This window comes from Chamaea fasciata, unplaced genomic scaffold (assembly GCF_029207755.1).
Source record: "Chamaea fasciata isolate MVZ Bird 193981 ecotype frontalis unplaced genomic scaffold, bChaFas1.0.hap1 SCAF_4, whole genome shotgun sequence".
In the NCBI taxonomy this organism is placed as follows: domain Eukaryota; kingdom Metazoa; phylum Chordata; class Aves; order Passeriformes; family Sylviidae; genus Chamaea; species Chamaea fasciata.
This window is the reverse complement of record NW_027094089.1, coordinates 12,636,332-12,648,758: the sequence shown is the minus strand read 5'-3', so window position 1 is coordinate 12,648,758 and position 12,427 is coordinate 12,636,332. Positions and strand designations below refer to the sequence as shown.

At 37.4% G+C, this 12,427-nt stretch overlaps 1 protein-coding gene across 2 annotated transcripts in view; it reads left to right on the top strand.

Moving 5' to 3' along the window:
* SLC1A1 (solute carrier family 1 member 1) overlaps positions 1 to 12,195 on the top strand; it is a 51,948-nt gene extending 39,753 nt beyond the window's left edge. Inside the window, exons 8-12 of one of the 2 annotated variants that reach the window (XM_066180862.1) lie at positions 724 to 831; positions 5,413 to 5,535; positions 6,074 to 6,268; positions 6,773 to 6,907; positions 10,057 to 12,195. In XM_066180862.1, coding sequence (XP_066036959.1) covers positions 724 to 831; positions 5,413 to 5,535; positions 6,074 to 6,268; positions 6,773 to 6,907; positions 10,057 to 10,303 — 808 coding nt within the window. In that variant the 3' untranslated portion in view covers positions 10,304 to 12,195. The remainder of the gene's footprint in view (positions 1 to 723; positions 832 to 5,412; positions 5,536 to 6,073; positions 6,269 to 6,772; positions 6,908 to 10,056) is intronic. The other variant, XM_066180863.1, reaches the window with a different exon arrangement.
* Positions 12,196 to 12,427: the final 232 nt, after the last annotated feature.

The following is a 12,427-nucleotide window of genomic DNA, read 5'->3' as shown; positions in this document are numbered from 1 at the left end:
TTTATATATTCACACATTTCTAGATTAATTTATACTGCTCAAAGCTCCGAAATAGTAACTTGTCTCTGTGACAGCTGCTCTCTGGAGCTTCTGGAACCAAAAGAAAAATTGCAGTGGAGCTGGTGCTAACATAATTCCTGGTATTTCCCTTTAATTTTCTGTAGGCAGTAGCCTATGCAGCTGTTCAGATCCATAAGGCATGGCCTTGTGCAGGTTTACTTTATTCTGTGCAGGTGATACAGATATAGCCCCCAGTGCTGCAGGGCAGCTCCTGTAACTACAGGACACCTTTCCCATCTCTGTGTCATTACAGACTAGACAGACACTGGTCTCAACCCTGCAAACTTCCACCCCTAGTGGAGCCTGCGGCTATACACAAACATTTGCTGTAACAAATGCCCATACCCCTTCCCAGCTTCTGTGTATTCTGTGACAAGAGATACAAGTTATACAGTACTAGCTAGACTTTATGTAATACTAGCTGGACTATATGTAGGGTTACATTTACTTTTACCTTCTTTTTTCATCACCTCTGTTGTAACTTTGCTGCAAATGAATAAAGTCCAATGTGAAACATAAGACAAAAAATCTGTTGTTGTGAAACAGGCTATAAAAACACATTTTCTGTCTGTTTTAAAAATTACTATGGGAAAGATATTATTTCATGGTGAGCATGCAGTATTTCTAGAATGCATTTTTGATAGTTTTATTTTTGCTTTCCAGGTATATGCCAATTGGTATCCTTTTTTTAATTGCTGGGAAGATAATAGAAGTTGAGGACTGGGAAATCTTTCGTAAATTGGGTCTTTATATGGCTACAGTAATAAGTGGGTATGTCATTTCTTAGAGATGGAATTGTATGTATGCAGTTTTGGAGCTCAGTTGATTACCACTCAGTTATCCACCACACCCAGTCTTCTAGGTCAGAGACAAAAACTCTCATCAGTGAAACTTATGTGAGCATGTGAGAGGATGGTTTGAATCCACGTTTTGCCGCGTGCATGTTTTGTTTTAAAAAGTCACTGCCTTGCATTCTAAAAAAACCAAAACCCAAATGCAAATTCTTTTCTTGTATTCATTGTTTCATCTTCACAACTTGTGCTGAAGCGGAAAATATTGTTGTATTAAAGGTGAGGTTATGAATTACGTCTTATTAGGGCTTGCCACCCTATCAAACATACACAAATAAGTGGATTATGTTGGGAACCTCCGTGGAATTTTTGGGCCCAAGGTGTAGCAGCACAGACCAAACTTTTCCTGCTGAATACAGATGTTTAGTAAAAGCAGTGCACAATAAAGGATGCCAGAGAGACTGATCCCTTCCCTCTTCAGTGCTGAGCAGACAGCTGACATCAAGAGAAGCCCTGGGGATTGCACTGTTTGCTAATTCTTCCTTCAGAGTTAGGGTAGATGGTGAGACTGCAAAAAGAGAAGTTGCAATCTGAATAACACAGCCAAGCATCAGAACTTTTTTTCTACTCTTCTTTTCTTAGCCGTTGTCTGTGTAGAACAGTCTGGGTGGAGGAGGTTACACCTGCACAATGTGGAGCCTTTCAGCAGTGGAACTTTAGAATAACTTAACTGCTCCAAATGATAGGTTATAATATCAGATTATTGTACATCTCTGAAAGGGCTCTTTTGTCAGAAAAATGGATATTACAGTCCCAGTAAGATAAATGCAGTTAAATTTCTACTTCCAATTCAGTGAAGCACAGCCTTCTAGGCAGTCTTGGTCCATTACCTTAGCATCCACTCCTATAATTCCTTCAGTATACTAAGGATTTATATATGACTTGTCTGGAGGCTAGGTCCAAAGTTGTTCAAGAGTTTCTTTCCCCACACTTTATGCATTTGCACGCTATTCTTCAAATGTCATTCACACACTTTTTAACAGCCAAGCAAAGACAATGGTAATATATTAGTCTTAAATGCAAACTACTTTATAAATAGTCAGGAAGGATCTCTGGGGCTTTTGCATTAATCTGTGCTAGATAAGCACATTTATTTCAAGGTTGTTGTTTTGTTGTATTCATAAGCCATGTTTGGACTAGCTGATTGAAAATCAAAGATAAAATTTCTTTCTAAGTAAGAATTACTGCTCCAGAAATAGCAACGATTCATTACTTTTCAAAATGTTACAGAGGTGAATGCAAGTTATGTTCATCTAATGCATTATGCAGTTTTGTGTGAGTATTTGTTTGCACTTGGAAAATAAGTCAGATTTTTACAGGTTCAAAAGCTGATATTTACCAAGAGATGGTAAATCAAGACTCTGATATTTTCTGTACAAATTATAAATGACACCCCAATCACAAGCTGGATAGAAATCATTGACAGAATGACAGTGTATCACTTCTGCACATTTTCTATGTTATTAACTCCAGTTAATTTAGAGGAGGAATATGTTGAATGGATTACTACTGCCTTTTGTCTTCAGTTTTACATCAGATAGCAAGTTTTATGACTTATTTACCCATAAAGTTTTATGACTTTATTTACCTATCGGTTACTGGATACAGATTACTGTTACAAGGCAAGTCAAGATTCTTAAGATGTGAGTGAAGACTCAGTGCCTTCTCCAAAGTACTCTGATTGCAAAGTAAACTGCCATTGTATAGTCTCCTGTTTAGCTGATTGGTTTGACAGGCACAACGATTTTAAGTAGAACCCCAGGTGCCATCAAAAACATTATATGTAGTGAGCACCTTTGCATTCCTGGAGAGAAAAAGTCTCTGTTCCTGCAAACATGACACCATTTTCCCTGATGGGTGCTCAGGTAGATCTCTGCAGCATTTCTGTCTCCTGCAGAGTAGGCTCCCATGAGTGCTGCTCAAGGCCCTGTGGATAAGGGCTAACAGCAGTGCATTCTCTGCAAAACTGACCATCAGGGAGAGCGTGTTGTAATCAGATCACAGGAGCAGAAATGGACATGTACATAGGCTATAGTCTGCAGGGGAAAGGTGCTTTTTCTACATTTTTCAGGATACAAGAATATCCTTTTCTCTCACTTCTCAGGAAAGATGAGAAATGTTGCTATCTCTTCGGGTTCTTAAAAACTGATGTCCCCACCATCATTTTGGTTTTCATTCTTATGTTTGTCTCTGTCTGTTTGCAGTGTATTCTGTTCACTGGTGTTCTTCTGTAACTGGTTATCATCTTCTCTTTAAGTTTGAACCCAAAAATAACAGGTTATCTTAAACATTTCTTGTATTCCTTATCAAGATAATTGTCTTATCCTCTGCTTTCTTTCCTTTAACCTCTCTAACCAGCTCACCTTCTTCCCAACTTAATTATTCATGACCTTTCATAGCCTCAGCCCTACCAGCACTCATCCACCATTGTCTGCAACTCATCTCAGTCTGTATGTCTCATTCGGGTGGCCACAAGGGAACAGATTTCCCCAGTGTCTTTGGTGCAATTTGTTACTGAGTATCTTAAGTCTCTCAAGGGAAAAAAAAAAAAAGAAAAAGAAAAAAGAAAAAGAAACTGCAGCAAGTAGACTCTCCTTACCTGGCTCTTTGTCTCTTCTGAAAGCAACAAGGCAGCTACATCCCTGTAAGAAATATTCCTATATCAAATGGCAGCTTGAGATTCTGAGGGACAAGAGTCTTCCTAACTTAAAAATGAATGCTATTAGAATTTCTGTTTTCAATTACTGATTTTGATTTTTGGTATAAAAATTTCTGCTACTTGCTGAGAATTGCATTTTAGGAAGAAAAATAAATATTACCTCAAAGTTGTTTCAGGAAAACCAGCAGTAGCAAAGTAGATACACAAAAATACTTTATTTTGAATAATGTCATGTTCATTCTGCTACTAAAAAGGTGCAGTTCTAAATTTTTCGAAAAACTAAGTCCATATGCTTTTAGACTTAGACATACTTGAAATGCTTACTCTCATTAACATTTTATTAGGACAGCAAATGGTACCCGCACCACTTCTTTTTTTTCCTATATATTCTGCAGAATTCAGTTTGTTCTCAGGCATGTCAGTTTATACAATGGTGTCTTGTGGTGGCGCATGTATAAATTGCTAGATTTCTTTCTAGAGTTATTTACAAAATTTTATCATGACATGTTGCATGCTATTATTTACATTGCACTAAATATGTCATATGTTGCCATACAGAATGAAAACTTCAATGCCTGTTCCTTTTAAAAAGACAATTTTTCCAAGGAAACAAATATGTAGGTTTTATGGATGATTTTTCATGCTGTTGTGGATTTCTGTACAGTGACTACTGGTCTCTTAAATGTCTGTTTTTGGCAGAGCAAATGGTACCATGATTTATTGCTTTATCAACTGCTCTGAAACCAAAAAGCACTACTACAACCCAGGAATGTGCACATGAACATTTTGTGAGGACAGAAAAAAAAATTCCAAAGTGACAGCAGGTTTTGGGTTTATGTTTCCAGGCTATGTGATAATTTCCTTCCATGAAAAGCTGATGTTGCTATAATTGCAACCTTCAAACACAGGGGATATTTACAAACTCTTCAAATACATTGCATTTCACACATACTTACAGCAGTCAGTTTACCTCTTATATTAGTGCCCACAAGCTCTGCATTCATGTGCGTTCAGGATTACTGCACAGGGTTCAAAATTAATGTATAAGGTGATGGATGATTTTGTCCCTGAGATCTATACAAATACCTAGGCAAATACATCTGATCTGCTAAAGTCAAAAGAGCAAGTTGATCTTCTGTGAGTCAACCGTCTTACTTTTAAAAATTAATGGTTTCAAAATATAGTATTTTAGCATCTTACAACATTAAAAATGCTTAGACTACATATATCTTATTTAAACAGTCTGAAACACCTCACCACATTTTAATTGTAGACCTGAGCTTACACAGTTTTCCCCAGTGGATTTTTTTGAAGGTCCATATTTGAAGTTTCTGCAGGAAGATGTGCATTTCAGCTGTCCCTGACTGGAAAGCATGTTTAGCTTTATTTCCAAAACATGTTCTGTAATAAGGGCAGACAAACTGAGAATAATAAATTGATTTGGATTCCTGATTTGTCTCTGGTTTGCATTGTAAGGATTTGGCAGAAGAGTGAAGTGTTTTTAGTGTTATTTCAGGTCACCCTCTGCACACGAGTTTAAGTATTACGTATTACTTTAGGCTTCTCATTTTTATCAGTTTAAAATTATTTCCAAGTCAATTCTTGTTCAGCTTATCATATATGGTCTCACTCTCCTTTCCAAAAAGAAGTGTAGAACAGCATTAGTCTGCTTTTTATTAACATGGCATTCTCTCTAAATTTTGCACCAAGGTGTCACTAAAGTCACCTTCAGTGTTTCATAAGTATACTTGAGGATAGAGCTGGGTACCTATTATCACCACCTTAGTAAAGAAAGACAATGAGATGGATCTGTTTGCTTAACTAGTTGATTTTATTTTGCAGACTTGCAATCCATTCCAGTATAATTCTGCCACTTATCTACTTAATAATAGTAAGGAAAAATCCTTTACGGTTTGCCATGGGGATGGCTCAGGCACTTCTGACAGCCCTCATGATCTCTTCCAGGTAAAGAAACATCTTTTCTATAATGTACCCAGTAGCAATTGCATGGTCTGTGCTCTGATTCTGTTGCTACTGTTTTAAAAGCCCTGGTATGAACTGGACAGTTCTCAGTCCCCTGGAGGCTGAAATAATGTTTTCATCATTATTTCTGTCAGTACCCAAAGGGCACTACAGGGTGTGCTAGCCTTAAACGAATGAGAGTCTGCCTCTCCCAGGAGGAGGCAGTTCTTTGCCATTCCGTTCGTTGGCCACAGACTTGACAGCATTTAAGCTGTTGCACATTTTTTGTGACTACATAAACCATGGCAATTTACCATGTAATTTTGAGAACAACTAAGACTTAGCTATTTCTTCCTTTCCATTTCTTAGCTATATTGGAAGGTATAACAGAAATTGCTTTGCTTTTTCACGGTGCAGCCTTCCTTCCTGCCTTAGATCTCCGTTTGAGTTATAAAGCAGATCATGCTCTGAGCAAAAGGAAATATAATGGAAATGGTGTGTTGTTGCCTGCACTTACTTTATGTGTTTCGTTATGTGCCAGTTCAGCAACTTTGCCTGTCACCTTCCGCTGTGCAGAAGAAAATAACTTGATTGACAAAAGAATCACAAGGTTCGTTCTTCCAGTTGGAGCTACCATCAACATGGATGGCACAGCTCTTTATGAAGCAGTAGCAGCAGTATTTATTGCACAGCTGAATGACTTAGAATTGGATATTGGCCAGATAATTACAATTAGGTAAGACTAAAGCTGTCACATGCATTTTGTGGGAAGTGAGCTTTTGTGTGAATGGTACATTAACTTTGGATACCCCATGAGAAAGGTTAAACTATCATTCACAGCACAAGAAATAACAAACATTCTCACTTCTTGATCTGAGGCCTAGTCAGGGCAACCTGATGAGGAGGTAGGATGGGCCAGGATATGCAGCTGGTATACAGCACAGTTATGAAAATTGCCATTATTCTTCCCTGCAAACACTTGCAAACCTAACTCAGCCTCTATCTTTGATCTGTCCGCTTTGCTTGCCTGTTATCCTGCAGTGTAACCATAACAGTGCATCAGAACATGGCTTGTCCTATAAGCTTGGCACCCGACTTTGAGTAAATACTATTCAAGAGGAAAACTGAAATATCTAGGCGTCTTTCTTGCAGTGAAATAAAACTATTTGAGCCATAAAACAGAGTTTCTGTGATTAACATGTATTCTGAATGTCTTTTCTGGGTTTTATTTGGGATTTAGTGTAACAGCTACAGCAGCCAGCATCGGGGCTGCGGGCGTGCCCCAAGCCGGACTTGTCACCATGGTGATTGTGCTGAGTGCTGTTGGCCTGCCTGCCGAGGATGTTACTCTGATCATTGCAGTTGATTGGCTTCTGTAAGTTAAAGGCACCTTCTATTTAATGATTTTTCCTTTTTCTTTTTTCTTTATCTTTTTTTTTAATGTTTGCATAAGTTGCCTGGAAATGTGTGAGTCTGAGAAAGAAAACAATAAAATCATTTAGGGCTGTTGCAGAAAATGGACAAAGATTATTCTTATGGTCAGGCTTGTTCAGAGTTGAATGTGGTAATGGCTTTGATTTTGAGAGAAGTCGTACTGCATGGGATGGCAGTAAATAACCTCATATTCAGAGATGCTTTCTGCTTTAAAGTAGTGGTCACAGCACTAACAAATCATGAGCATCATCCTCAAGACAGACAAATTTGACAGTACCAAGAAATTCTAAAGTGTCAGAGATGCCACCACATTATGCTAAACACATACATCATTCATAAAAATCAAATGTAGCCACAAGCTGCATAGTGCATAATATCCATACACTGGCAGTGGAGCACAACATGAAAAAAGCAAAACTGACCCAGGATTCCTCATGCAAACAATATAGCCAGCTGTACACATCTATGCTGCCAGCACTCCTTTGCTAGGGCTGTTCTTCAATGGTCCAGCCCTCAATCAACAAGCACACATGTAAATTCAGAAAGTTATCCTTATGCTTAATCCCAACCATATCAGAGCACTTCAAAACCTCTCAGTCCCATTCATCTGCTCTTTCTGGAGAGAAGCCTTTTCACCAAAAATCTTTACTGTTTAAGTTACACCAGTGTGTATCTCTGCTACGTTTGCAAAAGCCCAAAGAATCACATTGTATTCTGGAGGTGAGAAGGACATCAATACTCAGTTTTGTCCCATGATACATAGGGTAACAGGATTCACAAGTTAAGGAATATAATTTTAGTTCTTTTGCCTCCTAAACTGTGTGAGCTTTAGTGGTTAGCTCAAGGTCTTTTTCACCTGGAGTTTGCATGGATGACATTTCACTGATATCAATCCAGTGATCTTAATAATTTCATAATATTTGCATGTCTTCTTCAGGTTTATTTACGCTCAAGGCAAATGTCTAGCTGTTCTTCCTCCACACTTTCCAATAATTTTCCTGAAGGATTTCTGGCAGCAACCTATGTATTTCACAAATATATTTAATTTATTTGATTATATAACTCAATTTTGCAAATAGAAATGCCAGTCTCCAGAAAATCAGGGCTGTTGTATGGATCTAAGAATCAATTCAATTTATGTATAAGCATAATTCCTCCAAATGAACCAGTTCTATCCACAAGTACATTCTCCCAATCAGCTGTTGGCAACTGTGTCTAATAATTTTGTTTGCTGTGCTCCACAGTCATTTTGTTTTCTCCAGCTCTCTTCTATTCCTAGTGGGCATTTAGTGTTTTTAAGGGTAGTGCAGATCAGTACAAACCACTAGCTCAGAGCAGGTATCTAAAGAGTCTAAGAATAGAACAAACATATATTGGTTCTTTTTGCAAAATATTTGCCCAGCCTCCTGCAAACTACAGCACAGGGAGTTCCTGAGTTAGAGGTGATTTTTGTCATCATCTTCTATGAATGCCTCATTGCTTTGGGACCCATGTTTCCACAAGTCCTATGGAGATGAATTCCACATCCTAATGATGTGTTGTGCCAAGACATAGTTGAATTTTGTTTGGCTTTGTCTACACCCTAATAATTTAATTTGATGCCCTCTACTTATCTTATGGGAGTGAGAAAGAAAGAGAACAATACCCTATTTCCTAGAGCAATCATGACTTTATGGATCTGATCTTCACTCCACTTTAAAAGTCCATAGCTTTTGTGTGTTTTAGGCACAGTATTAGTACATGGAAGGTACTTGTTCCACCATGAAACATACAAATAATTCAAGAGGTTTCTGCTTCTAATTGAGGCATTTTTTCAGACTAAGACGTGTTTTACTGTGTAAATTAAATCAAAGATTAATTTAATATACCAGGGATCATTGCTAGCGCATTTTGCACCTCAGGAGATGGAATGCACATTTTGATGACACATAGATTATTAACTTTCACTTTTTGTTCTTATTACCTAAAATGTATAATTTTGCAAAGTGGTTGCTAGAAGTGGCTCATTAACAACCCACTACTTAATTCTGAACTTACCGAGGTTATATTACATAGGCTTGACTAGTACTTCCATATGTCGAATGACAAATAGAAGAATTAATAGAATAGTCCTGTTATAACAGATGAGTTTCCAGTGCTGTTGATTTCCTCACCTGTCACACTGATCCTACTAGAATCTTTACTGTTCTGTCTTCCTTTCCCTACCATATATTTTTGTTACACATGGAAAACTTTTTTAGCACTGGAATTCAGCAGTTGTTGAAGTATTGCGAAATATTGTGAATATATCCACCTCAATATCTCTGCACAGAAAGAGAAACTTGTTCAGCCACAGAGCCTTTGTAGTGCTCTGTAGCTGAAAAGAAAAATAAAGAATCATGGCCTTCCGCTGTCCAAACCAAACTTCCAGGTCAATTTTCAAACTTTGTTATCTTGCAAGAGTTTGTTGTTCCTCTGCTGTAGCAGCAGGTTTTAAGGTCTGCATGTCGCATTTCTGTCTGGAGAAAAATTATTAGTGCAAGAGTATCATATTCCTTTAAGTGACTTGTTTAGTACAAGTTTGTACTTCAGCTCTTTAACAAGAAGAAACCAGCAGAAGACATGCCTTTCCCTTTTCCAGGTTTGGGCCAGAATACTGAAGATACTGGGCTAGGTGCTCTTCTGGCTGAGGACATGACTGTTAGAATGACAAAAGGCACAATACATACTCTGCTCCTGTACCCCACAGTCTGTCATTACAAAGGGAACTAGCTCTGTAGCATATTTCAGGGGCCTGAGAGATGATCCTTCTAACATTCTGTATGGCTATACCACAGCAGTGGAATAACTGCTCTAACAGACAAGTGACATGACTTGCAGTTTTGCATGTCCTGTACAAAGTAATTTCTCATGAAAATTACTTCAGGCTTCTTCAAATACGCGTGGGTAAAATTGTTTTTTGTTTTACAAGACTATTTTCTTTTAATTGAATAATTACCCAGATCTGCACTGGGAAGAAAACAGCACTGCATAAGGTAAAGTACCCTACTTTTACTAAAAGGATTTTCTAAACAACTGAATGTTTTTTCTGACAACATTTTTCTTCCACAGAGATCGATTCAGAACAATGGTGAATGTCTTGGGAGACGCCTTTGGTACAGGAGTAGTGGAGAAGCTCTCAAAAAGGGAGCTGGAGCAGATGGATGTCACTTCTGAAGTCAACATAGTCAATCCTTTTGCATTGGAAACAGAAATACTTGATAATGATGAAACACAGGCCAAGAAATCTTACATCAATGGAGGCTTTGCTATAGATAAATCTGACACCATATCCTTCACACAGACATCCCAGTTTTAAAGCCAGTAGCTTTCAGATAAAAAAGGAGCACTAAGGGACATGGTCATATGCAATATCTCAAAAAGCTTAAAGGAAATTTAGACTTAATTACATCTCACTTACATTTGATTTACCACACAGACTGATTCTCCTTACCAGTTCTGCCCCTTCTCATCATCTCCTTCAATGTTTGAACTCACCATTGTTAGTCCTTACTGACAGGTTGAAGAAAAAGACAGTTGTAAAATACTTTTTTTTTTTTTTTTTGAATATATACAATTCCTGAGGCTTTGAGATGCCTCTGTAATCACCATGCTCATAAATGGGTTACTAGCTGGGAGAGCCAAATGTGTTTTACTCAGGAGTAGCCCAGCATTTCACACATTACCACATCACAAAGCACCTGTATGAAATCCCTTTTTATATCCTTGCCTTCTAAACAGGTTGCACGGTACTTGACAACTCCTGTAACTTGATCATTTGCCAAAATGCTAATTTCTGCAGCTGAGGGGATACTACTTGCATGATTCAGGATAAAAGAGACCAGAAGAGCCTTGTAATAAGTACATTTTACTGTGAATAGAGTTTAGTTTTACCTCAACTGTAATAATTAGTCACTGAAAGATGTCCAGTATTTATGTAGCTAAGTTTCTCCATACCTTTAATGTGAATGCCAGCTGCTGGTATTGGCCTTCAGATGTGAACTAAATTGCCCTGAGCTTGCGCTTCTGAAATTTGAAGAGCTTTTGTAAAATTATACTTTACCTATTTAGGTCAACTTTGATGGCCTCCTTGTATATTTCCATCAGAAACAGAAATAAGCCCATTTTCTGTTATCCACCTTAGATTTTAACAAAATACTAACTCAAAAGTAAGCAGAGGTCATAAAGACAAAAGTGCAGAGTGCAAAATCTAAATGCTTCTTCCTTGCAATAAAAGCATATATGTGTATACACACACACACACACACACACATATCAGGAATTCAGGAATGAGACTTTTCTCATGGAAAGAAGCCACTTTCACTAAACTTCTTACACAGACTGGTTGTTTTTTTGGCTCCTTGGTTTAGTTTGTCAGTGGAACATGCAAGTTTATAGCTGCAACACCACTACAGTGCCAACCTATCTGCTAAACTGTATCTTATGAACCATTTCTGGACCTAGAAAATCATGTCCTCAGGTGGCTTGCTGTAAGATAAGAAGCACCGAGAACTTCCTCATTAAAAATCTCCATTTTCTATAACATTTTATACAAGATTTCCATGGTGCAAAAATCACTCTCTCAAGGGAGGAGTTGCTGTAACAATTTTTTTCTGCCTTGCACATTGAAGTAGTTAGCCATTTTATATATAAATTAAACTGAAATTCATATACAGTTATTTCTTTGTGAATAAGCTTGTGGTAAGCATAAAATCACATTCATATACTAACAAAAAACCCTCCAAGTACCTGCAGTGTTATATACTCAGTTCAATCCTACACTTTTGTATTTAAACAGACCAGAAGTGTGCCAAAGAGAACTGATTAAGAAGAAAATATTTACTGTAGATTTTGATAAATTGCACCTTAAATTAATGAGACATAATACTGTATTTAAATTTAACATCATAAACTATATGAAAATGTTAATCTAAGTATCAGTAAATTTATACAATATAAAGAAAATTTACAAATTGAGTAAATCAATCTTCTACCTTTGCATAAACAGTATGAGACAGTCTTTATTTGTGCAGCTTTGCTTATGGGAGGAAAAAGCCTACCAGTTTCCATCACTAGCCTATAATCTATGCCTTGTCTTTAACTAGCTTTTTAGGTACCCTTTTATGATCACTGTATTATGTAGTCACCCTGTTAATGATGTACCATGAACTGTGTTCCTAATGTGTTATAAATAAATAATTTCTCTCTTTACTCTTGTTTTAGCCTACTGTCTTCTCCTTAAGAGTTCCTTTAGCTGTAACAAGAAAACCAAACCCCATCGAATTCAGGATTTATGTTATTGTGTCTAGTGATTTAGCTGTAGTTTTGACAAGAATTACACTCTTCCTCCAATAAAATAGATGCCTAAGAGCAGAGTGCTGAGATTGCAAGAACCCCCTCTAACTACAGATGATCTGGATTCGGAGTGTGCTATTATTAAACA